The following is a 27,320-nucleotide window of genomic DNA, read 5'->3' as shown; positions in this document are numbered from 1 at the left end:
AGAGGGGTTTGTTTTTTTATTAATCAATTTTAAATTAAAAAAAAAATGTTTGTATTGTTTTAGGTTTTTTTTATATATAAAATGTACCTGTATTAAAAAATAATAATAATAATTAAAAAAAAAAAAAGGCATTACCGTATGTAATTTTCAACATCAGTTTGCACTCTGTGCAGGTTGATCTGCATAGATGGCTGTGAATGGTTTAGTTTGTCTTGGTTCTGTTTCCACTGTGATTGATCCTGAAGGATAGAGAGCACATCCACAAAAGCAAGCATGCCGGCACTCTGCAGAAAAGGACATGGAAACTGTAGCAATAAACAAGATGGATGGTGTTATTAACAAAAAGAAAAGTGATCTCCTTTTAATTTACTACCAGCTAACACATCTATCCATGACTTCTTTTGTCAGTGGCTGATGGTGCCAGTTTAAAAACAAACAGAGATCAAAGGACTCAACATGTAATGCATTGGCTTGGTGGTAGAATAATGAATAAGCTTTGTGGTGTTGGGAAACAATTACAATAAGGAAGAACAAGACTTGCACAGCTTACATCTAGATAGAGGCTCTAAGATTCAGACTGGTGTAAAAACATCCATGGGTGAGACTGATGAGGGTGCTGAAAGTCAATATGAACCCTTTCTTTGTGGGGCGCACCTTGGGTCACGAAGCTGGGGGTCCTTTATACTGTACAAGCTGTGGAAAGACAAACAGAAACACACATCTGAGAATGGGTGTGCCTTCATCTTTAACACGCAAAACATGCTACTTATGGGAAAAAATGTGTAACATTTTCCACACAGAGTGAGCAATGTCCTTATCTGTTTAAGAAGTGTCAGGTAATGTGAGCTAAGTGGTGACGATACAAATGTATTAGCTGCAGGCTACTCAGAGGAGCGTTTCCAGTGAAGGGTGTAAAATCGTTAATCGTTGTTTTGCCTGAAATGTTATAAACGACTTCAAAACCCACCCGTGTTTCCAAAGTCCACGGAAATCCACATACTCCAGTTCCATCAGGTCAGTGTGAACTCTGACTCTGCCCAATGGAGAAAAATGAAATAGGTCATCCTTGTCCTGCCCGGGTCTGCTTACCTTCAGAGGAGTCCATGGAAAAGTGCAGGATCCATTGAGAACCAAGGTCTAAATCAGGCCCTGGCCGTGATGCCTTCACAAGTCTTGTTCTGTGCTGAAACCTGCACCCACTTCCCCTGGGGGTTGAAAAGAAGGTAAGTGCATGTAAGTGTGTCAGAATCACATGCAACCTTTGTTCATAATAAAACCATCAGTAACAGCCGTGCGCTCTTCTGTCTTCTGAGTGCCATTGAGCACAATGACTCCAGGTCCCGTCACACACACCGTTTGTCTTTTTTATTTATGGATCTATTAGCTGCCTTCGCTCTTGTGCAGTTTATTTGAATGGGGAATGTGCTGCCTCATAACTCATGATTGGATTCCTTCATGGAAGCTGGAGAGACATTAAGAAGTGACATTTCAATACATAGAAAATACCCTTTCAAGTTACAAAATTAAAAATATAAAAGACCTTGATTTAAATCTCTGATTTCTTTATTTCCAGTGGTGTATTTTTTTTTTTCTCATGGAGCAATCTACACTTTAAGCTTTGAAAATCGCAGAGATAGAAATAAGACTCCTATTGCATAGCAGTATATTCCATTCCAGGTTTCCCTGAGTTTAACAAGACGTATCTGAGCTTGTTACCTATACACTGGGACTAAACAAGCTCGTAAAACTGCTATGCAGTAGGTGTCTTATCTTCATCCCTGAATCACTTCTGTTATTATCAGCTTTTATTTCTTTTTTTTAAATCAGTTTCACCCCTGTTGGGTCTCAGCTCTATAATGCAACCCTTTTATCAAGAAGGAGAACCAAAGATCAGTTCTTCACATGCCGACCAGAAGCAAGAGATGTTACCAAGATACTGACTCCTGGAGAAGAGGCCCAGCCAGGAAAGACTCCATCTGGAACGGACAGGAGTTTCACCAGTCGGGGTGTAATGGTTAGGGCTCTGGACTCTTGACCGGAGGGTCGTGGGTTCAATCCCCGGGGGGGGACACTGCTGCTGTACCCTTGAGCAAGGTACTTTACCTAGATTCCTCCAGTAAAAACACAACTGTATAAATGGGTAATTGTATGTAAAAATAATGTGATATCTTGTAGCAATTATAAGTCGCCCTGGATAAGGGCATCTGCTCAGAAATAAATAATACAATAATAATCACCTGCGCGAGGATCACCTGTGCGAGGATCTGTAGCTTGGTGTGAGCGTGGGGTTAGGAACCACGTTGGCATGACTCTCCACACGACAGAGTGCTCCGTTCTTCTGTTTCTCCCACTTCGACACTTAACACTTTGACTTGCACTACTTCTGATTGGGTTGATGGAATTTAGTGCTTGTCTGTGGGGTTCACGTTTGCAGCTCAGTGCCCAATGCTCCAGGAACATCCACGTTTCAAAGAGCATATTATGAACATAAACCTAATCCCAATCATTTTACCTCCACTTATTCCTAACCTTAAACCTACTACCAGATTGCAAAACTGCTGCTATTGTTTCTCCATTTAATAGATGCTCTTCAACGTGTGGGTGCACCTGCATGTGGGGTGATCTGCACACACATGTTTTAGGGGTGATAACAGTTCCGCTGTTCATTATCAGTATTACAGACAGTCTGCGCTACCACAGTGAGCAGTGAACTACAGTTCTGATCTTGTTCACCTTCAATTTCCTGTGACTACAGGGATATCAGCAGTTGACAGATGATACTGTTTTCTAGTTTAGTCTAAAATCTATCAAGTCAGGAATTTTGTTTGATTTTTTTCATATATTTATTTTCCATCATATTTTGGTCTTGTTGTTTTATTTTATTAACATTAACAATAATATCTGATTAGAGAGCAATGCGTTCACATTTCAAGGTCGCACATCCTATAGACCAGTCAAAACATATTTAGCATTGCCACCATAACAACCAACTATAAAAAGACTTCAAAAAACCTGAGATTAGCAGTTGAAGCACATATTTAGAGCATGCATTGGAATGAAATGCGTCTATGCAACACATGCAAAAGAAATAACAGATAAAATAGAAACAGGTTAGTAAAAGTAAATGCTTTGTGAATCAAGCCCAGTACACCTAGACTTGACTTTCTACCAACTACCACATTTATTTACTTAACTTTCTTTTTTTTGATATTATTACTGTATCTAATAATAAAAAAACACTATAAAAAAACACAGGGCACAACCCAAACTGTGAAGCACATACCCTTTCGTATGTGCACGATCCAGCTGGTGCACATTCTGTTTCTGTGTATGCTGTACAATGATGCTGGTCAATTACATTCAGAGGAATTTGTGTTGAAATGGGAATGCCGTTGGTAGAGAAATTATTTACTTTGCAGAAGAACAGGTCCCAGCATTAACGAGGAATAAAGACACAAGGTGCCTTTTCATCTCAGGAACCAGAGTAAAGAGAACAAGAGTAGCAGATGAACTATAAGGAATTCTTCAGCCCTTGCTTACACTCCAGTGCATACATGCAGTACCTGCCACGCTTAGCTCCAAAAATGTATGCAATGCCTGTATACTTTAAACTTCAAGTGCCTAAATGAAAAGTACACACTACAGTACAAAAAAAGAAGTTTCTAAAGGCCTTTTGTTGCTAAAGGGCTGAAGCCGTATTAGCCTGTGACAGAAAGAATAATGGGTAATTTGATACCTTTTACTGGTGCAACAAAAAGAGACAGAACTCAGGCTTGCACAGGATCCCTTCTTCTAACGACACCACCTGTGTGAACACAAACGCTTGTGCTCCTCGCTCGGTTTGTTTTTTTGTTTACATTTCTTACATTTTACAACCCGCTAATCATCTTAAGTGAGAAATAGCCATCAGCTGTCGTTTTGCATCCATAATCATTGTGAACACTGGAAAAGCCATTCTGTACCAATGCGTTTTTTGAGGAGGAGGCGTTAGTTCTGATTCCTCCTCTCTGAACAGGCTATGGATTGCATTAATTTAAAGAAGAAGTAATAGAATGCACAACATGCTATAACAGTTAACAGGACACTCAGTTCAACTCCTCATTGTTCTTCTGTGCTACAGGTATAACAACAACAACATTGTTAAAGAGAGATGAAGAACATCTCTGCACTTACATTTTAACAGTGGGAACCTGAAAGATAAGGTTTTTCCGTAACACTTTCCGTGAAGTGCCTCTAATTACTGTGTAGTTACATAGCAGTTACTTAGTAAATACATGTGTACTTGCACATAATTACAATGTTATTATGCATAGCTACAATGTACTTAATGTGTATATATTTTTTGCATGATATAACCTAACTCTAAACCTAACCCAAACCCAAACACTAACCCTCAACCCTAACTCTCTTCTGATACAATTGTGTACTTACATATATTGTGCAAAAAGATTTACATATTAAGTACATTGTAATTATGTGTAAGTGCACATGTATTTACTAAATATCTAATATGTAAATACACAGTAATTAGAGACACCATGGAAAGTGCTGCTGTTTTCTTTATAGCAGGACAAGCATTGCACACATCCAGTCCCCTTTAACCATAGTCCATCTTCCCATGCTCCCATATTCATTATCTTAATACATTGTTAACAGTTTATATATATTGTCAGACGCTAATCAGCGACTGACAAGACCCAACACCTTCTCTGTGGTTGTGTGAGCTTGTCAGCTGCTATTTTGAGCATCCTGAACCCATGGTCTGCATCCTGTGAGTCATACCACTCCATCCTACTCACGCCTTTATCTTTTTCCTACTGCCGTCTTTTTCAGGTAGTTAAAAAAAACAAAAGTAATGAATTGTAAAATCTTAATCTTGACTGATAGGAGTTCAAAAAGGGTCCTGTTACCGCTAAAGTTTAGTAATTGTTTTTAAGTTTTAAATATTTGTTCAGTGGCAGATCTCTTCATTACTGTAAAACTAGAGCACATTGTATTTTATAGTACATACCATACAATAAGAATATCAAAACCTTGGTTATAACCCCTTTATTAAACACTGCAATTCAGGGGCAATAAAATGTTCTCAGCCCTCTATGGGGATTTTTTTTTTTTTTAAATTGAGACTTATTGGGATTAGTGTGACAGGAAGATGCAACTCACACGACGACATTTTATTATAAATAACGGCAAAATTACAAAGCTGCAACTGAAAGCTTCTCTGCATACAACTCCAATCTGTTAAAAATGGTGTATGCAGTAAAAGTTACATTTAACAAAAAGCTAAACGTTATTGTGTAGTATGTCTGCCCTGGCTTGATTGAACAACTGTATCATAATGGCACAGAGATTGAGATATATTTATACATTTCAAGTGCCGAGATCAAAGAGGGCTGCGGCTGATTCATTCATTTCCTTTTACTCATCTTGGAGTGTTCATCCCATAATTACATTTCTGTTTCCAACCATAACTTTCAGGTTTTGGAATAACAATGAGGACTTCTTCATCGCAGGAAAAACAATGAAGCCTCTTTGTTGTAGAGACGTCTTTAGTTCAATTGCTTTCTCTACTCTTGGTATTTGTTTAAACAGTCGACACTGTTTACCTGTCTGATAACGGAAGATGTTTCACAATAAAAGTACAGTGCTTTCAGCTTTCATACGAAACCGTCTTATTATTGTTTTGTGGTGAATTGTGGACAGAGTTTGGATTTCATTTTAAAACAAAAGAGTTTATTCAGCGCAAGGTAACGATTACAAATGCAGAAGTAGATGTGCTCTGAGGTTAAACAGAAAGGGTGGCTCATGTCGGAAAATAAATGATTCTGTTTCGGTCTTGGTGAGGCCTATTGCTGCCAGTCCTTGGACGAGTAAACATGGATAGATCTGTAGTGGAAACTGTAGTTCTCGATTACTTTTCCACTGTGGTGCATTATATTTTAGACAACAGGTAGGGCACCAATTTAAAGTAATAGATGGAGCATGAGCGATTCCTAAAGTATCAGACAGTGTCATTGATTGGCGCCATGTGCTGTACAGTAGGTAATTGGAGGAGGACAAGGACAGTATTACACTGTGAAGAAGAAAAGAAGCCACCTCAAATGGACTTTCATCAGGACTTGTTTTGACACCTCGGAAGGATTAAACATTGCAAACCATACACCTTCTCACACTGTTCAAGTTTATTCCAGCCTTAAAACATTAAAAGAACCCCCCACCTCCCCACCTTAAAACCTTAAAAACATATTCTCTTCAAAGACCTGTCTTTATAATGTAAACTGATAACACCCAACGCTCGCCACAATGACAACTCTCTGCATTTAATGATCTTACTTCAAAGTGTACCAAAGACACGTATGGCTCTTCTTTAACTTTAACTACACTGGGATTAAGAGGCCATTTAAAAATATGTTGACAGCAGGTACTTCATATCTGGTTGTAATGATCCCACCTGTCAGTATTATATGACTGCAGTCTTCTGTTCTGAAGCTCTAGGGCCTCAGGGCTAGGCTGTGAATAGCCTTACAGTGAGACAAATCAACTGAACCGGAGATCTGGGGCAGCCGTGAAGCTTCCTTAATTATTCTAATAGGCACACAACAATCGCCCTGATAAAGGTATTCAGTGCATGAGACAATCTCCGAATTCCTCACAGTTTCAAGGTGTGTGACTCAGAGTGAAATCTCACTGAGACATAACCGCTGTGTGCTCTACATACCTCGTGCTTCCCTATTTAAAAGTTTCCTTTTTTTTTTGGAAAGGCAGTTGTACCCTTATAGTAAGTCACACATTGTAGTTTCTGATCCTATTGTGAAGACAAAGAAGTGTTACACAAAACTGGGACTGAAAAATTACTGGCGACTAATGAAAATGCATGCAGAAGATCCTGCACTAAAACTACCTGGACTTAAAGAGAAATAAGAACATAAGAACATAAGAAAGTTTACAAACGAGAGGAGGCCATTCAGCCCATCTTGCTCGTTTGGTTGTTAGTAGCTTATTGATCCCAGAATCTCATCAAGCAGCTTCTTGAAGGATCCCAGGGTGTCAGCTTCAACAACATTACTGGGGAGTTGGTTCCAGACCCTCACAATTCTCTATTTAAAAAAGTGCCTCCTATCTTCTGTTCTGAATGCCCCTTTATCTAATCTCCATTTGTGACCCCTGGTCCTTGTTTCTTTTTTCAGGTCAAAAAAGTCCCCTGGGTCGACATTGTCTATACCTTTTAGGATTTTTAATGTTTGAATCAGATCGTCGCGTATTCTTCTTTGTTCAAGACTGACTAGATTCAATTCTTTTAGACTGTCGCATACAACATGCCTTTTAAACCCGGGATAATTCTGGTCGCTCTTCTTTGCACTCTTTCTAGAGCAGCAATATCCTTTTTGTAACCAGAACTGAACACAACATTCTAGGTGAGGTCTTACTAATGCATTGTAAAGTTTTAACATTACTTCCCTTGATTTAAATTCAACACTTCTCACAATATATCCGAGTGTCTTGTTGGCCTTTTTTATAGCTTCCCCACATTGTCTAGATGAGGCAACATAAACTCCTAGGTCTTTTTCATAGTTCCCTTCTTCAATTTCAGTATCTCCCATATGATATTTATAATGCACATTTTTATTGCCTGCATGCAATACTTTACACTTTTCTCTATAAATCTCTCCAGATTAACAAGAAAACCCTGTTAAACCCACGCCCCAGGGTTTAACACAGGCTCTTCTTCTGCAGAGCGTGGACTCAGCACATATTAATGAGGTGTTCTCAGTAATGCTGTACAGGCTCAATAACACTGGTGCAGGCTGCCGTTGGCTTCTTTAACAACATTCGAGACTCGTTTTGTGAATATCATACTGTTTCATTCATAAAAACGCATCTTACCTGTAAATAAGTTAAGATTTGAATATTTGTGAACAGGGTACCCAAGATTTTCCTCGTATAATTCAATTTAAAATAACTTGATGCAACTTAAGCAGAAGGATGCCCAATAAAGCCATCAGTGCTGGAACTGTCGAGTCTAGAACTGCTTCCGAGTCAGGTTACCAACCCCCTCCGAGGGGCTGCTGTGTTACCTGGTCAAAGCTCAAACATGTTACGCTTTATTACTAAGAACATGTATTTGTAATAGATCAAGAAAAAGGCACAATTGAAAAGTCCTGTCAGTATGAAACAAACTAGAGCTGACCCCTTGGTGTGGTTCCTGAAAGGGTTCCTGCTTCTACACTGCATTCTGTTAATAAGCAAGGGCTTAACCCACTGGTGTAGTGCAGCACTCATCTGTCTTTTCATCTAGGCATTTCCTAAAATGCTACATAATGGTTTAAACGCATCAGAACACAGGGCTGAGCTGAGGCACTTGGGAAGATTCTAGTTTGGGACACTGTATGTTTAGTGACGTGAGTAAAGTTTGCAAGCTGCTCAGCTCCAGGAGGTTCACATCATCGTCACTACGCAGGCATTTCCCCTGTTTATTAGAGATGCACATCTTATTTACATTTTATTTATCATAGTTTGGGATTTATGGGAAGAGGTTTCAAGTAGAATTTGGTTGCACTGTATAACAATGGCCTGCAGAGTGTATGAATTTCCTTATGGTACTCCTCTTTATCTATCTATCTATCTATCTATCTATAGTGTTTTCTCAAAAGAGCCAACTTCCCAATTGAAAGTGTGTTTGAAAACAACAAGTGAAGGTACGTATAGGCTTTTGATGCCATGGTAACTACACTCACTTATTTCTATTTAAATCTATTAATGTGCTTGTGATGTCATTAACTATATATAGGTTTGAAAGGAGGTATAACTGCAGTATCCAAAAATGAAAAAAAACAATGTTTGTATATATACAAAAGGTTTAAATGATTAACATTTGTTTTTATTTCAGGACGTTTTGTTTTAATAATTTAACCTTTTGAGTACATCCAAAAATCTAAATGTTTTCATTATTCTTGTTGTCGTTACTCTCAAAATGCTATGTAGCTGTGTTGTGGTAATCAGTTGTGGTATTTATGGAATATTTCAAACCATTGACTCCTTTATAGAAAGCCTCCTGCAATGGCACCTCACTGCACCTTTTGGACAGCAGGGGAACATAAGGACACAGATGGCTGACTGGTGGCCAGGGGTGTACCGTTGTGCGCTCAGAGTCAGAAGGTCAGGCTGGTTGTTTCCTGGCTGCCAAAACACAGTCCAACTTTTCAAACATCCCCATTTTGCATGTCACTCCCTTCTTAACATTTCAATCAGGCAATTGGCTGTTTTAAGGTGGTAGTTACGACATCAAATGCTACTTTATTTAAAAGAAAGTCGTTGACAAATCCGAAAACTTATAGGAGAGAAAAAAAGCAGGTAAAGGACATCAACACTGAAATTTATCACCAGTGCACGTGGAAGGAGAGTTAGATCTGTGTTTGTGCTAAAAAAAAAGAAAACATTTAGCAGTCCTCAAAGCCCTGCTCGTCAGTAAGGTTTGGGTGAGACACATCTTTGATACTTAAGAATAAATACTAATACTAAGAATAACAGAATAATTCTTGTTTTATGATTGAGCGTTTGAAGCTGTGGCGATGGGTTTGTCTTAGAATTCCTAAAACATGACCATGTTTTTACACAATATCAATCTCAAAGACAGAACTAGAAATTAACAATGTATCGCAGCAAATTCTCTACCAGAGAGAATACGGAACGGTCATAAGAGACTGTTGTGGCACGTGCAGATCACAGTATTGTTTGTCCTAATCCAGAGTGCTTCTGCAAAAGCTCGAGAAATAAATAAATAAACGGCTGTGTCAGTGATCATGGAAGAAGAAGCTGGAGATAATAGGTATGCTGGGCGCGAGAACGTCAGATTTGTCCAAGTAGTAATGTTGCAATCAGATAACACAGGAACACACGAAGAACAGTGCACTAATCCCTTTGATGCGGATGAAGTGCCCTTTAATGGGAACAGTGATTATGAGCTGGCAAAGACACAAGCCACACGGGACATGACTAAAGGAAATGTGCTTAGCCGAGAACACTGAGCAATAGTAAGGATTCCGTTTGATCCTGCCTGTTACAGTAACTTCCATTTGGGTTACTGGACTAGAATGCAACCAAGAGCCATATACAGCAAGGCTGGTAGTAGACATTACAAAGAACACTCGTTTTTATAAATTAGATAGGCAGTTAGGAATACGCATTGAATGGTGGATACTGACACTTGTGGTTTTTTTATTAGTAACATGTATTGAATAACCATGACTTTTCTATTCACTTTTGCATTGTGTGGTATTCAACAGATGACAGATTTGAATCAAATCAAGTTCTTACAGAATGAGATGTAAGAAAGATGCTCGTAAAATTAGGAGGGATTCGAAAGAGAACACTACTGTCAACACACACCACAGATTGACAGAACCCTTCAGAAAATGAACACAAACCAAAGCAGATCTTTTCATAACCTCGGACTTTAAATACTATTATAAATGACATATATGTTTGCTCTAAATAAAACTAACAATGCAAATAATGTATAGAGTACATATATGAAAATGCATGAGTACACAAGTACTGGTGTTCCCTGGTGAGGGGGCTGATGAATATAAAACCTTTTTTTATTACAATTGCTTCACAATTTGAGCCTGTTGTGAGAAGACTATCCAAATTATGAAGTGTGTTCATTATGTTAAGACACCTGAATGAGGCTTTGTCTTGACAACAACATCCTTCATTTTTCTAAAAGCCAACAACACTTTGTGTCTTTATTTTGTTTTTTTTTCATTATCCATTAATATTCCTGTTTGAGGAGTGGAGCTCGTTTTTACATCTGGAACATGATTTTTTTTTTTTCAAAATCAAAGTTTATCTTAAAAAACTCAGCTACTTGGTCCAGTATATCAGGGGAAGTTATTTTAGTTAGGATTAGAATCAGAGTTATAAAATTATACATTCACTCTTCAGCAATTCAGCCTAGTACAGTAATCATTCTAGAATCTTCACAGCTCCATCACTGAGGATCTTGACCTGCCTGTACAGACCCACTGGAGTGGAATGCTGCTGAAAACTAGGTGCTGCTGTACCATTTATTATGATGATGGTTCTCTCAGTATAGTGTAGTACAGTACAGTATAATGCTGTATAGTGTAGTATGGTATAATACAGTACAGTATAGTTAATACAGTATAGTGTAGTACAGTATAATACAGTATAGTATAGTATAACCCAGCCAATAGCGTTTATTAAAGTCCATTTAGGATTCCACAACAATAGTGTGTTTAGCAGAAAGCAGGTTAGACTGCTGTCTGGGGGTGGCTTTTAAGACTTGATTATTATAGCAACAGAAACACATCTGCAAACATTAAAAGACATAAAGAAATGGAAAAACAAAAAAAAAATCCTAACAACTGCATGTGAAGTGCTTTTTACTATTACTACTTACTATGAGATGGTTTAGTTGTAGTTTTGCAACGATAAAAAAATGCTGTTTAGAAGGAATAATGCATTTCAGGGAGATTCTCTATTCCCACGGTCTGTAAATCAACACAGCCTCTCGTGGGAATCAATCAAGTGCGCACCAAGCAGCATGGCACTGAAGACAGAGGGGTGTTCCATTTACATAAGACAGGGTTGCAGGGTGTGCTCCCAAACAGAAACTTTTCAACTGTGTCCCAAAAATACCGGACACATGGAAACTGGCAGTGATAAGGGGCGAGTGGATTTGGGTACTAAAGCTAATGAGAGGGAGGAGCCTGGATTAAAAGGATATCAGATAGACAATGCTGACATTCTGTATTCCTAGGGGCAATCTGTAACTGTCACCACATAAAAGGGATTGAATACAATCGTGCTGTATTGTATGAGGCAAACGCCTCACATGGCATCCATAGGGTTTTGATGTACACTAACTAAATAACTAGTTCATACTTTTTGTAGTGGTTGGGAAGGGGGGGTGGCCTGGGTGTGGTTTGTAGAAAAAAACTGTCACCAATACTTCTACATTTCTGTATTGGAATGCAAAACGCCTGCACTGTGTGGGAAAATAACTAGGCTTTCATTTATTATTTGCAGCCAAAACCACAGCTTCCTGAAAGTTGACAAGATGTTTAATCTGATGGTTACATATCTGGGTGAGTCTACGACTAAAAAAAACAAGATATTCTAAGGAATCCCAGTAATGTCAGAACATTAGTGAATCCCAAAAGCATTGTGCATTCGTGTACAGAGCTGCCACTCTCAAATCATTTCCAGTAATGTCAGAACATTAGTGAATATCAATAGCATTGTGCATTCATGTACAGAGCTGCCACTCTTGAATCTCTGGTTCAAGATCCGATTGCTGAAAAGTATTGCTCAGGGTGACAGGTCAGTTCCAACACTGTTTCATAGATTGATTATTAAGATACTGCTGCACCTACATTACTGTGCACATGTATTAGAACACCCAATTGCTTCTCTTCTTTTGATTGTTGTGCAATGAAATCAAACCACTGGAACTAAATATCTTGGAAAATTGTCAGAATAGGCAAATTAGTGCTCGTCTAATTTATTTGATAGGCCACACATGCAATTAATTTAAAACAGTAAGAGAAAGGGAACACAAAGGGAAGTTGCTAATGTATCTTTTTACCATTGGAGAAATACAGCCGAACCAATTATTTCCATGTCTGATGCCGAGACTAATGCATGCCTTTGTTTCATCTAGAATTGATTATTGTATGAAAAGTGAACATATTACCCTGTTTCGACCTCTTTACACTGTGTCTCCATGTGCAGTATAGAAGTGATTTTAAGATTTTGTTGTTAACTTCCAAGGCCCTGAATGGATTAGCACCCAGTTATTTACAGGAGTTACTGACCCCGTATCTTCCAAACCGCACTCTAAGATCACAGGATGCGAGGCTGCTGGTTATTCCTAGGGTCAACAAAAGCAACATGGGAGGTAGGGCTTTTTCATGTAGAGCTCCTAAATTATGGAATGATCTGCCTTCATTTGTCAGAGAAGCTGGGACCTTTACAGTTTTCAAGTCAAGACTGAAAACACACTTTTATAAAATGGCTTTCTTATCTTAGTGGATTTTAATGTAACTTTAAAAATGCTGCTTTTGTATTATGTGTATACTGTTATTTAAATATGTTATTTAAACGGTCTGACTGTGGCAGTTGTATTTGTGACATGCTATACAAATGTATTGAGTGTTTTTTTTTTCTGCTGTGTACTGTACAGCGCTTTGTGATACTTTTGTATAAAAAGCACTATATAAATGCAATATATATATATATATATATATATATATATATATATATATATATATATATATATATAGCCACAAATGGTAAACTGCATGAGGACTTTGTAGAAGTTGTTAGATTCCTAATTAAAGCACAAAAGTGCCTATTGTTTCTATAGCACTGATTACTTTAGCTCGTTAGAATTCAGTTTTTAACAAAACGAATGACAATGAATGAATACAGAAATAAACGCATCTTAATGCAGAGTAAGAATTATATTTTTAACAGTTACAAAGAACAAATATTTTAAAAACATGTTTTTATTTTACATAAACTGTACACAGTGCCATTTTATTTAATTCTAAATGATCCTGCAACAGGATCTAAAAAGAGCTTTTATTAAATAAAAAAATGAAAACTGGAATTAAAATGTATCAGAAATTATAAAAATGTGTCTTCTGTACAGAATAGAACATGCTGAATTTAAAAAAAAGGAATCCATAATATTGTACCCTGAAACAGTGTTGAGGCCTCAGACGTGATCACACAGTATTTTTACACAGTATGCGATGGCCTTGCTATCTTAATAACAGCTATAAAAAGAATTGGCTTCTTTGGTTCCATTATTAGGTATAATACATTTTTAACAGAATTCAAATTTCAGTTTTTATAAAAATAACATTTTGTTTTTCTTTCAATGGCAGTTTTTTAAACTAATCGCTCAACTTTTCAGTGCAAACATTGTGACAATCATTCGCTCATTGAAGAAGAAGCAGCGAACGATTACGTTTCAAGTATTGTATCAAATAAAGAGTCTTACAAAGAGCCGTGCTTGTCTGGTACGGGTCATTGCATAGCTCATGCGGCACTTCTTTAACTGGGTTGTGTGAGTAAGGGGAAGGGCACCGGCAGGCACCCTTGGAAAGGCATTTAGGTCTGCAAGTGTTATCAAATGTGCATTCAGGAGTTTGTAAGTGCTATGCTACACCATTACCAGCTGAGCAATATGGCCATTCTTGACATCCACTGATTCATACGAGAGAACCCAGTTATTCTTTGCATCTTTGCATCATTCTTTGCTGTAAAGAGTAAACCTGTCTCTTACAGGCCAGCCGAAACCCTGATTATACCAGTCCATATGGGTTTCTTAAACACCAGTTAGGAGTCCATGCTCTGCCAGTAACTGAAGAGTGCTTTACTTCGCTGGAATGTCTATAGGAATTGAAATCTCCTTCCGTCGTCCCTTAAGGCAGGTACAAGGCAGGCTGTAACTGTCTGAAGACAAAGACATCATACCTGACCACTTGGAGCTTGCCCCAGAGAAGTGTCCACCGATACATGAAAACAGTGTTTCATAAGATCTTTTGTGGAATGTGTGTCCCATCATCTTGATGTTTTCTGTTGGAAGTGCTGTCGAATTTAAACTTCTTTTTAGTAGATGGTGCGCATTCCCTTCAGGTTCCATTTCAAGGTCACCAAAAAGTGGTCAGGTTCTGTGTTTCGTGACAGTCACGGGCACCACAGGCCTGGATGGGCCTGTTTTTTTTTTTTTTTCTTAATTACTTATGATTAAAATGCAGACGCAGTCTCTGATTTTGTAGAAAAGGCTAACTGTAAACATTTTTTTAAAAAAAGGCTGCCGCATTAATCAAAAACCATCTTACTTTTCCCTTTGAAAACAACAACTATTGATCCTGAAACTATAGGGAAAGTAGGAGATTATATATATATATATATATATATATATATATATATATATATATATATATATATATATATATATATATGCACATGTATGTGTATGTGTATATATTGTTCTCAAAAGGTATAAAAATGTTCATAAATATTATTATTTTATTATTATTATTTCCTGTTGCTTGATGTCGCAATAATGATCAAATTGAGGGAACTTGCTTGCAAAGAAAACTCAAGCGCAGCCACATTCTTCCACGATCATGTTGGGCACATCTCTCTTGACAATGTTATACTCATCATCGAAGTACAGCATTGACATGGTGCTGAGCTTGGTGGGAATGCAGCAGGAGTTCATGGAGCCCGGGCTCAGCCCTCGCATTCTGTACTGGTTCACCACAGCCGTGTGGAAGGAGGAGACCGACCCAGGCACTCCAGCCATGTAGGCCGGGCAGCTCCCCTCGCAGTAGTTCCCATAGTATCCTTTCGGCGCTATGATCCAGTCATTCCATCCAATCAGCCCGAAGTCAATGTAGAACTGCTGCCTGCAGCAGAGGCTGGTCCTGCCGTCGCACTCCAGCCCTCGCTTGCGGATGCGGTGCTTGCTGTTGGCCGCTCGAGCCTGCACCACTAGAAAGGGCCGGTGGGCCTCATCATCGGGGTTGACTAGGACGGGTGTCACTGCCTCGTCTTGGCAGCCCTCGCAGCGCACCTCCAGGCTCTGCCTCCTCTCCCCTTTCTCCAGAAGAGCCTGGATGGCCTGTGTCAGGGGGAAAGTGTGCCAGCCGCTTCTCTTGAGCTCCACCCGCTTCTCCACCGCGCTCCACGTGCTGCTCCCCCCGGCCTCCTGGAAGTAGATCTTCACTGTCACCTTGTGCCGGGCGCCCTTCTCCGCGTTGGACGGGAGCACTTTAAAGTACAGCCACAAGTTGGCTTGAGAAACAAAGAGATTTTGGTTTCCTTCGTTCGAGACCAAAAAGTAGAGGCTCGACTTGGATGATGCCAGCTCATCTGCATAAGAAAAGAGAGAAAAAAAAATCTTAATTCACATTTATCACAAGGTTTAAATGTAAAAGACCAGTTGAATAAAATACATTGTTACTTGTGCCTCACCCCCCCACACACACACACCTCTACCACATTTACAGTGCTTTTACATAAGAGGTATAGTGTTGCTGTTGTATTTTTAAAAATACAATTTGACATTCATTTGCAGGTTTTTGTTATTGTATAACAAAGAACAGATTTACTGTATAACCCAGAAACATAAGTCAATTGTAAGGAATGTGAGAAAACAATGCTAGGGAATTTTGATGAGATGACCTCATATTTGCATTGAACGTACAGATTAGGTTCATTGTAAGCACAATTGCAGGAGACTTTTGCATTTAAGAACAGTAAGTTAGCCTTCGCTGTGAATATTACAGAACACACAGTAAGTGCATAAGTAAAACCCAGTTGTGTGAATTGACACTGAAGTACAGCATTATTTGTGAAGGCTCATTTATGGTATTCGACACAACCTGCTGTGTCTGTGCATTGAAATGAAGGGAGTATCATGCTCTCTGGGTTTGCACACAGACATGGAGAGTTTTGGACTGAAGTAAAGAAAGGGTCTTAATAATAACCAGTAAGGATAAAGAACCTTCTAAGAATAGAATGGCATGAATGTTTGAGGCGAATGTTTAGAATGTCAAATAAAGAAAATGGGGCCAGTCTGTCTGCTGCTGGGAATTGAAATGGCTTTAAAGGAAGTCACTGTGCTGCTGAGTCAGGGGAAAGTGACAAAGGAAGACTGAAGACAGCTACATACCTAAAGAAACCTCACCAAACCCGAATCTGAAACCAGATGGAAGCTGAAAAACAAGCTGAAGAGAATGCACCCGTAGCCAGCGCAGATGTGGGATCTGAATCCTTCGATAGCTGACCCCTTCCCCTGCTGGCTATGCTGAAGAGAATGCACCCGGAGCCAGCGCAGATGTGGGATCTGAATCCTTCGATAGCTGACCGCTTCCCCTGCTGGCTATGCTGAAGAGAATGCATCCGTAGCCAGCGCAGATGTGGGATCTGAATCCTTCGATAGCTGACCCCTTCCCCTGCTGGCTATGCTGAAGAGAATGCATCCGGAGCCAGCGCAGATGTGGGATCTGAATCCTTCGATAGCTGCCCCCTTCCCCTGCTGGCTATGCTGAAGAGAATGCACCCGTAGCCAGTGCAGATGTGAGATCTGAATCCTTCGATAGCTGACCCCTTCCCCTGCTGGCTATGCTGAAGAGAATGCACCCGTAGCCAGCGCAGATGTGGGATCTGAATCCTTCGATAGCTGACCCCTTCCCCTGCTGGCTATGCTGAAAAGAATGCACCCGTAGCCAGCGCAGATGTGGGATCTGAATCCTTTGATAGCTGACCGCTTCCCCTTGGCTATGCTGAAGTGACAAAGGAAGACTGAAGACAGCTACATACCTAAAGAAACCTCACCAAACCCGAATTTCGAGAAGCAAAGGTGACCGGGAGCTGAAACCAGCTGGAAGCTGAAAAACAAGCTGAAGAGAATGCACCTGGAGCCAGCGCAGATGTGGGATCTGAATCCTTCGATAGCTGACCGCTTCCCCTGCTGGCTATGCTGAAAAGAATGCATCCGGAGCCAGCGCAGATGTGGGATCTGAATCCTTTGATAGCTGACCGCTTCCCCTTGGCTATGCTGAAGTGACAAAGGAAGACTGAAGACAGCTACATACCTAAAGAAACCTCACCAAACCCGAATTTCGAGAAGCAAAGGTGACCGGGAGCTGAAACCAGCTGGAAACTGAAAAACAAGCTGAAGAGAATGCACCCGGAGCCAGCGCAGATGTGGGATCTGAATCCTTCGATAGCTGACCGCTTCCCCTGCTGGCTATGCTGAAGAGAATGCACCCGGAGCCAGAGCAGATGTGGGATCTGAATCCTTCGATAGCTGACCCCTTCCCCTGCTGGCTATGACTTTGCTTTGGGGTCAGTCCCAATTGGCTCTGCATCAGGAAGTAGAGGTCCATGAAGTGCGGACCCCAAAACAGAAAACATTACAAAGCTTCAAATGTTGCTGAGAATAGTGTGAAAGCAAAACACTTAATATGCCTCGGAAACTGCATCTCTTAACTGGAGAAAAAATGATCGATGAGTTTAGAATGTGTAGCATAGAGATAGCAATCGATGTGTTTATAATATGTAGTGTAGAGATAGCAATCGATGTGTTTAGAATATGTAGCGTAGAGATAGCAATCGATGTGTTTAGAATATGTAGTGTAGAGATAGCAATCGATGTGTTTAGAATATGTAGCGTAGAGATAGCAATCGATGTGTTTAGAATATGTAGCGTAGAGATAGCAATCGATGTGTTTAGAATATGTAGCGTAGAGATAGCAATCGATGTGTTTAGAATATGTAGTGTAGAGATAGCAATCGATGTGTTTAGAATATGTAGCGTAGAGATAGCAATCGATGTGTTTAGAATATGTAGTGTAGAGATAGCAATCGATGTGTTTAGAATATGTAGCGTAGAGATAGCAATCGATGTGTTTAGAATATGTAGTGTAGAGATAGCAATCGATGTGTTTAGAATGTGTAGCATAGAGATAGCAATCGATGTGTTTAGAATATGTAGTGTAGAGATAGCAATCGATGTGTTTAGAATATGTAGCGTAGAGACAGCAATCGATGTGTTTAGAACATAACATACTGAAAATGTGACCCACACTGGAAACAGGCCAAGCAGCAGCTGTTTATTTAGAATCCAATTGCATCCGTTTCCTCACGTCATAATCGTACTGAAGTACTTCCTGCGAGGAGATAACTCTGTACCCCCCGGTTTGTTTATATAGATAGCTCTCTGAGGTCGGTACTTCTAAAAAGCTCTAAATCGGTTGTGAGGGGAGGGGGGGGGTTGTGGAGAGTGGAAGCAGGGTCCTCAGTGTGTGCGTTTATCCAGCTCCACTTACTCATTCAGTCTGGCACTGTAAATGAGGATTCTGTCGCTGGCCTGGCATGGTGCAGCTGGGTGGGTTTCTGTTCTTTTTCTATGCTACAGCTGAGTGCTGCTGAGCCTCAGTCTCGCCTGCTGCTCTGGGTATGAGGCTGCGGCAGGGGCACTGCTGGCAACATAAATACATACACCACTGGAAATGAAATAGTGTGGCACATGAAGGCAACATGAAAGTCAGGGCATTACTACTGCTGCTACTGCTACTGCTACTGCTAGTACTACTACTACTGCTAGTACTACTGCTACTGCTAGTACTACTGCTACTACTACTACAACAACTGGAACTTGGTCTGAAATGATTTGTTCTAATGGAATGAGAGATAACCTCCTGACCACCGGGATGAGGTGAGCTCACTGTCCAGGAACGCAGAGATCATGGTGCAGTATAAACATATATAGTACTGTGCAAAAGTTTTAGGCAGGTGTGAAAAAATGCTGTAAAGTAAGAATGCTTTCAAAAATAGACATGTTAATAGATTATATTTATCAATTAACTAAATGCAAAGTGAGTGAACAGAAGAAAAATCTAAATCAAATCCATATTTGGTGTGACCACCCTTTGCCTTCAAAACAGCATCAATTCTTCTAGGTACACTTGCACAAAGTCAGGGATTTTGTAGGCATATAGTCAGGTGTATGATTAAACAATTATACCAAACAGGTGCTAATGATCATCAATTCAATATGTAGGTTGAAACAAAATCATTAACTGAAACAGAAACAGCTGTGTAGGAGGAATACAACTGGGTGAGGAACAGCCAAACTCAGCTAACAAGGTGAGGTTGCTGAAGACAGTTTACTGTCAAAAGTCATACACCATGGCAAGACTGAGCACAGCAACAAGACACAAGGTAGTTATACTGCATCAGCAAGGTCTCTCCCAGGTAGAAATTTCAAGGCAGACAGGGGTTTCCAGATGTGCTGTCCAAGCTCTTTTGAAGAAGCACAAAGAAACGGGCAACGTTGAGGACCGTAGACGCAGTGGTCGGCCAAGGAAACTTACTGCAGCAGATGAAAGACACATCATGCTTACTTCCCTTCGCAATCGGAAGATGTCCAGCAGTGCCATCAGCTCAGAATTGGCAGAAAACAGTGGGACCCTGGTACACCCATCTACTGTCCGGAGAAGTCTGGTCAGAAGTGGCCTTTATGGAAGACTTGCGGCCAAAAAGCCATACCTCCGACGTGGAAACAAGGCCAAGCGACTCAACTATGCACGAAAACACAGGAACTGGGGTGCAGAAAAATGGCAGCAGGTGTTCTGGACTGATGAGTCAAAATTTGAAATATTTGGCTGTAGCAGAAGGCAGTTTGTTCGCCGAAGGGCTGGAGAGTGGTACACAAATGAGTGTCTGCAGGCAACAGTGAAGCATGGTGGAGGTTCCTTGCAAGTTTGGGGCTGCATTTCTGCAAATGGAGTTGGGGATTTGGTCAGAATTAATGGTCTCCTCAATGCTGAGAAGTACAGGCAGATACTTATCCATCATGCAATACCATCAGGGAGGCATCTGATTGGCCCCAAATTTATTCTGCAGCATGACAACGACCCCAAATATACAGCGAAAGTCATTAAGAACTATCTTCAGCGTAAAGAAGAACAAAGAGTCCTGGAAGTGATGGTATGGTCCCCACAGAGCCCTGATCTCAACATCATCGAGTCTGTCTGGGATTACATGAAGAGAGAGAAGCAACTGAGGCTGCCTAAATCCACAGAAGAACTGTGGTTAGTTCTCCAAGATGTTTGGGCCAACCTACCTGCCAAGTTCCTTCAAAAACTGTGTGCAAGTGTACCTAGAAGAATTGATGCTGTTTTGAAGGCAAAGGGTGGTCACACCAAATATTGATTTGATGTAGATTTTTCTTCTGTTCACTCACTTTGCATTTTGTTAATTGATAAATATAAACTATTAACATGTCTATTTTTGAAAGCATTCTTACTTTACAGCATTTTTTCACACCTGCCTAAAACTTTTGCCCAGTACTGTACATCATATAAACATATACATCATATAAATGCTGTGGAACCGAGTGCAATATAAACATATACATCATATAAAAGCTGTGGAACTGAGTTTGTCCAAGGAGATGTTTATACAAGTAGCAGCACCCGCCATCCAGCATGCCTTCTTCAAGCTCCAGTAATACAGGCAGCATTCCCTCTGCACTCGCCCTGGCATTCTGCAGCATTCCAATTCAACGTGGCTGGAGACCTCTTTAAAGAATGACATCACGGGCTCCCGAGTGGTGCATCCAGTAAAGGCGCTCCCCGTGTAGTGCAGGATGTGCCTTATAGCCTGGAGATTGAAGGTTTGAATCCATGAATCCAGGCTATGTCATTGCTGACCATGTTCTGGGGTTCCCAGGGTGTGACGCAGAATTGGCCGAGTGCCGCCTGGGTAGGGAGGGCTTAGGTCGGCAGGGCAATCCATGGTTCACCGTGAACCAGGGACTCCTGTGGCTGATAGGGCACCTGTGGGTCTGCAGTGGAGCCGCCAGATCTGTGTTGTCCTCTGGCACTATAGGTCTGGTGGCATTGCTGTGGATCTGCAGTGTCGAAAAATGGCGGCTTGGCAGGAGCACGTTTCGGAGGACGCGTGTTCCAGCCTCCGTTTCCCGGGTTGCAGCGGTGAACCGGGATTAATAACAACACAATTGGTGATTCTAAATTGGGGAAAACTGGGTAAAAATCATTGGCAACGACTAAATTAAAAATTTAAAAAAATGACATCACTGCGCTTAAGGGGCCAGTCTGTCTTCTCCTGACCTTGATTTGGTTTTGCCTGAATTACCACCCACTGTAAGTGGAGATGGCAGGTGGTGTCACTGTTTAAGCTGCTCAGCCCTGCCAGTGTGTGTAGAACAGGAGGAGAACAGTAGATCTGCATGGGCCCACAATCAACAACAATAATCAACAATAATCACGTCCACACCTGCGCCAACCTCACAACATCATTACTCAATGCCTTTGTCATTAACAGACCGCAGGTGCTCCAGCCATGACCCAGCAATAATACATGGACTTCACCAAGGAAAAACAAAACACCTCAAGCTGGATAGCTCTGGTATTGTAACTGGGAAAGGAGACTTTGAAATCAATCAATGGTGCTGAATGCCACCTGCCCCAGACTCCCCTTGTGACCAAAACATAGTGGAAGTGGGGAATACAGAAAATACAGTCACATGCTGTGCCTTGACATGGGCAACTCTGTCGATGTCATTAAGAAATAATCTTCTGTGAATGCAGTTGTTCAGCGTGTCTGTGAAAGGTCTGAGGCACAGTGAAGATCGAGAGCATCTTTCAAACCAAATCAGTGATGTCATCAGAGCACCAGGACCTGACAGCCATCTGAAAATCCTTCCCAGGTATGGGATGAACAAGGGTTAGGGATAGGGTTAGGGTTAGGGTTAGGGTTAGGGTTAGGGTTAGGGTTAGGGATAGGGATAGGGTTAGGGTTAGGGTTAGGGTTAGGGTTAGGGATAGGGTTAGGGATAGGGTTAGGGTTAGGGTTAGGGATAGGGTTAGGGTTAGGGTTAGGGTTAGGGTTAGGGTTAGGGTTAGGGAGAACATAATTATTAGCTGAATCAGAAAAGGTCCTGGTGGACCTAAATGACTTCTGCGAGCCAGGTAACTCACTTACAGTATCTCAGGGGGAACTGACAGCAACATTTCAGTGTAGATCCTGAGTGCTACAAACAGTGCTTTAGCCTTCAGCTGACAATAGAATATTAGATTAAATCTTCAAAGCAAAGTGAGCTGATCTCACTGGTGAGCACCATCTACAGTTTACCACTGAAGACTTCATTTTATTTATTTATACAGGAAATTAACCCATTGAGGCCGAGGCCTCATTACAAGGGGGTCCTGTCATACACAGACACAATCACACATAAAACAACACAGTTAATATTTGTGTGGTCCAGCCTTAGACAATAACAACAAATAAACAAAGGAGCAGGAATACAGCATTTTTTTGTTATTTTCAATGTGAACTAAAAGAAAAGCAAAGTTTTAAGCAAATCCCTAATACGCTCTTTATAACCAAAAAATGAGAGGCTATCAAATTCCATTCTTAAACCCTGTGAAGAAGTGTTCCAGGTTTCTGGGAGTCAATAAGAAAAAGACTGCATCCAGGCACCCCCTTCCTCTCTCTGAAAACCAGGCTTGCCACGGCTCCTCTATTAGCCTATCCCAATTACCATATGACATTCCTTCTTTGCATTAATGCCAGTAAACAGGGATTAGGGCTGGAGTTGTATTAGCTCTAATACAAGATACAAGTGTACAAGAAAGAGGGAAGCCAAAAAATGTACCTTGGCGTTGCTGGCTTATGTATATTTTTGTTTCATACTGCATACGCTATACGTTGACACGCTCAGGAAATTGTAGTATTTAAAGAAAGGCAACATCTTTTCACTCAAACAAGAGCCCTTCACATGTGTGTATGAGAGGCGCTTTCTCCTACCCATTCATATTTTAGGTACAGCGTGCATTTAGTCTTCCTCCTGTGAAGAACGCCCCCCTCTGTGAAGAGCGTTACATGTGCTGTGTAACAAGACGCAAGAAAGACCCCGATTTATTTTTGCAAGGTGCAATTTGCACCATTTTACAGAAGAACCAAAACGGTGTTGGGAAAACTGGGAAAACCTAAGTGCCAGGTGTAACCCTGAAGTTCTGATACTCTTTTTTTTGTGTAATTGTAAACCAGCCCAATCATTATTTTAATTTTACAGTAGAATCCTGCCCTATAGGAAATTAACCGTCCTGGGAACCTACAGCATAATTAGAGGTTAACTGTGTGAATGCTAGTCACTTTAACAAGGCATTGATTAGCTAATTGCTGAGTCAACAATATGACATGAGTGCCACTAACAAGTTTAAGGAATGATTTCTCTGTACTCTGGAACTGGTCAACAGCATAACACAATTATAAAACGTGATATCAATACAATTTAAAAATGAGTGCATGCTTTTGAACAGGAGTGCACTGCACAGTACAGCCTCCCGTTGATAAGGGCTTTGCTGAACTGTGTCCGCACTGTATACTAAGAGATGCGATGTCTGGACGAGGAACTGCTTTGGACTACTTAGCATCAAGGACAAGTCATTTATTTATGTTATTCACACAATTAGTGGTTTTGTACATTTGTGAATTTAAACTGGTGCCCGGATTTGTGTCCTAGTGAAATGGCAATTAGGTACCGGGTAGCAGTAGACATCGCTACTGAATTACATCGGCTTTTTAAAGTGATGTAGAAATAACATATATATATATATATATATATATATATATATATATATATATATATATATATATATATATACACGTATCTGTGCGTCTTATAGGGTTTCTAAATATCTTTCACCCCCTCCCCTAAGCCCCAGGATCGCCTGTCAAACACGTTTTCAGTCTTCACAGTAAATGCATAGAAGACGGTTAGAGGCGTGCTTTTCATGTTGAGAACTCTCATTGAAATCTAACTACCACGGCCAAACAACTCTACTTAAAGAAACATTCACTTCTAATACAGAAAGCACTGTACTGGTGTTTTGTTTTTATTAGTTATCCATGTTTTATTTGTACAACCTTAGAGATGTTTTGAAGACTAAACGCTCGTCTACCCTGCCAGACTCGGGTTCCCTGCACTGTACTCCCGCTGCGCGGTGTGCGATGTTTCAGGTGTCTTGATGCATACTTAACGATACACATAGTTATAAAACGGATACTTTTCATAACCTCGTATATAGTTCCGTTGTAAATGGCTGACATTTCACCAGACTAATATGACCGTGACTTGTATGATTGTGAATACTTTGCGTACAATCTGATTCTTTGTGACGGTTCAGAATTATAATGGGAGGACACAAATAGGAGACAATAACAAAAAGTGAGCAATAATAATAATAATAATAATAATAATAATAATAATAATAATAATAATAATAATAATAATAATAATAATAATTTATGCAACAGACCTGATTCTGCAAAGCTGATGATCTCCGAGGTTTGTTCCAGGACCTCATTATCCGAGGTGGCGTGCCCATCCAGGTTTGGGATTTCTACTCTGCCATCCTCCCTAACTTTTCCAGCGTGCAGCTTCCTTAGCGCAGTCACCATCGCCGCCTTCGGGATGGGGTGGGTGATGTTGGGTCTGTCCCGCATATGTAACCTGTTCAGAATATGCCTCTTTACCGCTTCCAGAAACTCTACGTCCATCCGCACCGACTCCTCCGGCTGCCCGAGGCCGCAGGAGGTGCACGTATCCTGGGTCGACGCTTGAGACTCAGTCCCTGGGGTGGGTGTGCCGCTGGTACAAATAATGCAAACCACAAAACAAGCTATTTTCATGATGAAGCTGCTCATTGTCTAAAATGTGTGTGTGTGCGTGTATGTGTGCGTGTTTGTATAACTTAGAAATTTAATGATAAAGGGTTTTTTAAAAAAAAAATAATTATATATACACACACACACACACACACACAAACACACAAATGCTTACAAATGTGTCTTTATCGGCTAGCTTCTAACCCAATAAACACTCAAAATGCAATGGAAATGCTTCAGCTGTATGTACAGTGTATGTTGAAGCTGACACCCTGGGATCCTTCAAGAAGCTGCTTGATGAGATTCTGGGATCAATAAGCTACTAACAACCAAACGAGCAAGATGGGCTGAATGGCCTCCTCTCGTTTGTAAACTTTCTTATGTTCTTATGTACATGGAGCATCAAATCCAAACAGTCCGCTCAGTGCTGTGTGAGGTGTTCCTTCCTTCCATACGTGCGTCTATTACAGATAAGAGGCTGGAGTATAGATGATGACCCACTGCATTCGCTTGGTATTGTTCAGGTTAATATAGTCTTCGGTCATTTTTTAAGTGCCACTCGAAAGAAACCCGTACATTGCTTTTGACCTGTATTCCAGTTTGTGTCTGGTGACGAGTTGGCTTATATACTTACAGCCTCGAAGTGCCCAACCAGAAAATAATAATCATTTCACCGGAGTCCTTGCACTCAGCGCCTCTTTATAGCAATGAATGATACTCGAGTCACACAATATTAAAAAACAATAAAATAAAATAAAAAGATAATCAAGCAATGTGACAAAAGCACTCACTGACCCAGAGGAGCAAAACCAAATAACGAAGGATAGAAAGCAAAAGAAACCCCGCTGCGACCGTTTCACATTGAGCAATTCCCACTTTGTAAGAGAAAGGAAAGATCGCTTCATTTATATAGCTCCCTTTTCGGTCTCGGCAAAATTTCACTTTGTCATTCTCCATCCGCTTATTTCTTCTGGCTTTGATCTTTGTCGCCTTTGTTTCAAATAAGTGATTTTTAAATTCCGATCTGCAAACAGGCGCTGATGTGTATCTGAGAGCGTTAGCAAGAAAAAAAAGGACAATCTTCAGATCGGCTTTTTTCTTTGCCCTGCAATCACGACATTGTGACACTATACACTGAAACTTTTTATACCGGAGGAGAACCACGTGGGGAGTTCCACCAACTGGACTGACTCTCGGGTTTGCAGGCACTATGCCTGCAGGCTACGGCAGCGATACTTCCTGATAGAGCAAGCAGTCGGAGTGGAAATATGAAGTGAACTGGCCAAGGCAAACCGAGCAGATAAACAAGCTGGGATTAAAGGAAAACGGTGCAATCCAAAATGTACACCGACTAGGAGATAGATAAAGGATGCGTCTTATTACATACTTTATGCGCGCTCATTCTTGAAAATGCTTTCTGTGCAAAATGTCTATTTACCAAATGCTGTATGTTTACCCCCCACACATAAAGCAAATTAGATAAATACAGTACATTGAATGAAGAGCTCAAGCAGCACTGACCTATCGGGACTTTTTCTAGATTTATCGCAAGAATGGACGAAACGTAATGTATACAAAATGTTATTCTATTTTATACAATGTGATAACATTAATCAGTTAAACATAATATCATCAGCTGTCATTTAGCAACATTTATATGAACAATCCGCCAACCCTCTTTCTGTAGTTAAAGTAATTACTGTACGTTGTTGTGGATAATAACTACAATGCGCTACTGGATGTATATATATATGTCTATCTATCTACACTACCACCTGCAGCACATATACAGCACACAGACACACCCTGACACAATACCAACTGCAGCACAGGCACACAGATACAGCACACACACACACAATCCCAAGTGCAGCACAGACACAGATACAGCACACACAAAATACCAACTGCAGCACAGGCACACAGATACAGCACACATACACAATATCAACTGCAGCACAGGCACACAGATACAGCACACATACACAATATCAACTGCAGCACGGGCACACAGATACAGCACACATACACAATATCAACTGCAGCACAGACACACACCCACACACTACCAA

General features: G+C 40.5%; 1 protein-coding gene across 1 annotated transcript; it reads right to left on the bottom strand.

Annotated features, from left to right (window-relative positions):
• Positions 1 to 13,349: 13,349 nt before the first annotated feature.
• LOC117403990 (inhibin beta B chain-like) lies at positions 13,350 to 26,714 on the bottom strand. Its single transcript, XM_034006565.3, has 2 exons — positions 24,900 to 26,714; positions 13,350 to 15,915 (listed from the first exon to the last, which is right to left on the bottom strand). Exons 1-2 carry the CDS (start codon positions 25,285 to 25,287, stop codon positions 15,140 to 15,142), a joined length of 1,164 nt encoding a protein of 387 aa, XP_033862456.2. The 5' UTR covers positions 25,288 to 26,714; the 3' UTR covers positions 13,350 to 15,139.
• Positions 26,715 to 27,320: the final 606 nt, after the last annotated feature.

This window comes from Acipenser ruthenus, chromosome 10 (assembly GCF_902713425.1).
Source record: "Acipenser ruthenus chromosome 10, fAciRut3.2 maternal haplotype, whole genome shotgun sequence".
Taxonomy (NCBI): domain Eukaryota; kingdom Metazoa; phylum Chordata; class Actinopteri; order Acipenseriformes; family Acipenseridae; genus Acipenser; species Acipenser ruthenus.
The sequence above is the reverse complement of the archived record's forward strand: the minus strand, read 5'-3'. Positions and strand labels throughout refer to the sequence as shown.

Bases quoted from the DNA above. Each gene is read 5' to 3' on its own strand.
- LOC117403990 (XM_034006565.3), bottom strand. From the start codon at position 25,287: ATGAGCAGCTTCATCATGAAAATAGCTTGTTTTGTGGTTTGCATTATT. The intron at 15,916-24,899 runs GTCTGTTGCATA...TTTCTTATGCAG, and splicing joins CATCAGCTTTGCAGAATCAG to ATGAGCTGGCATCATCCAAG.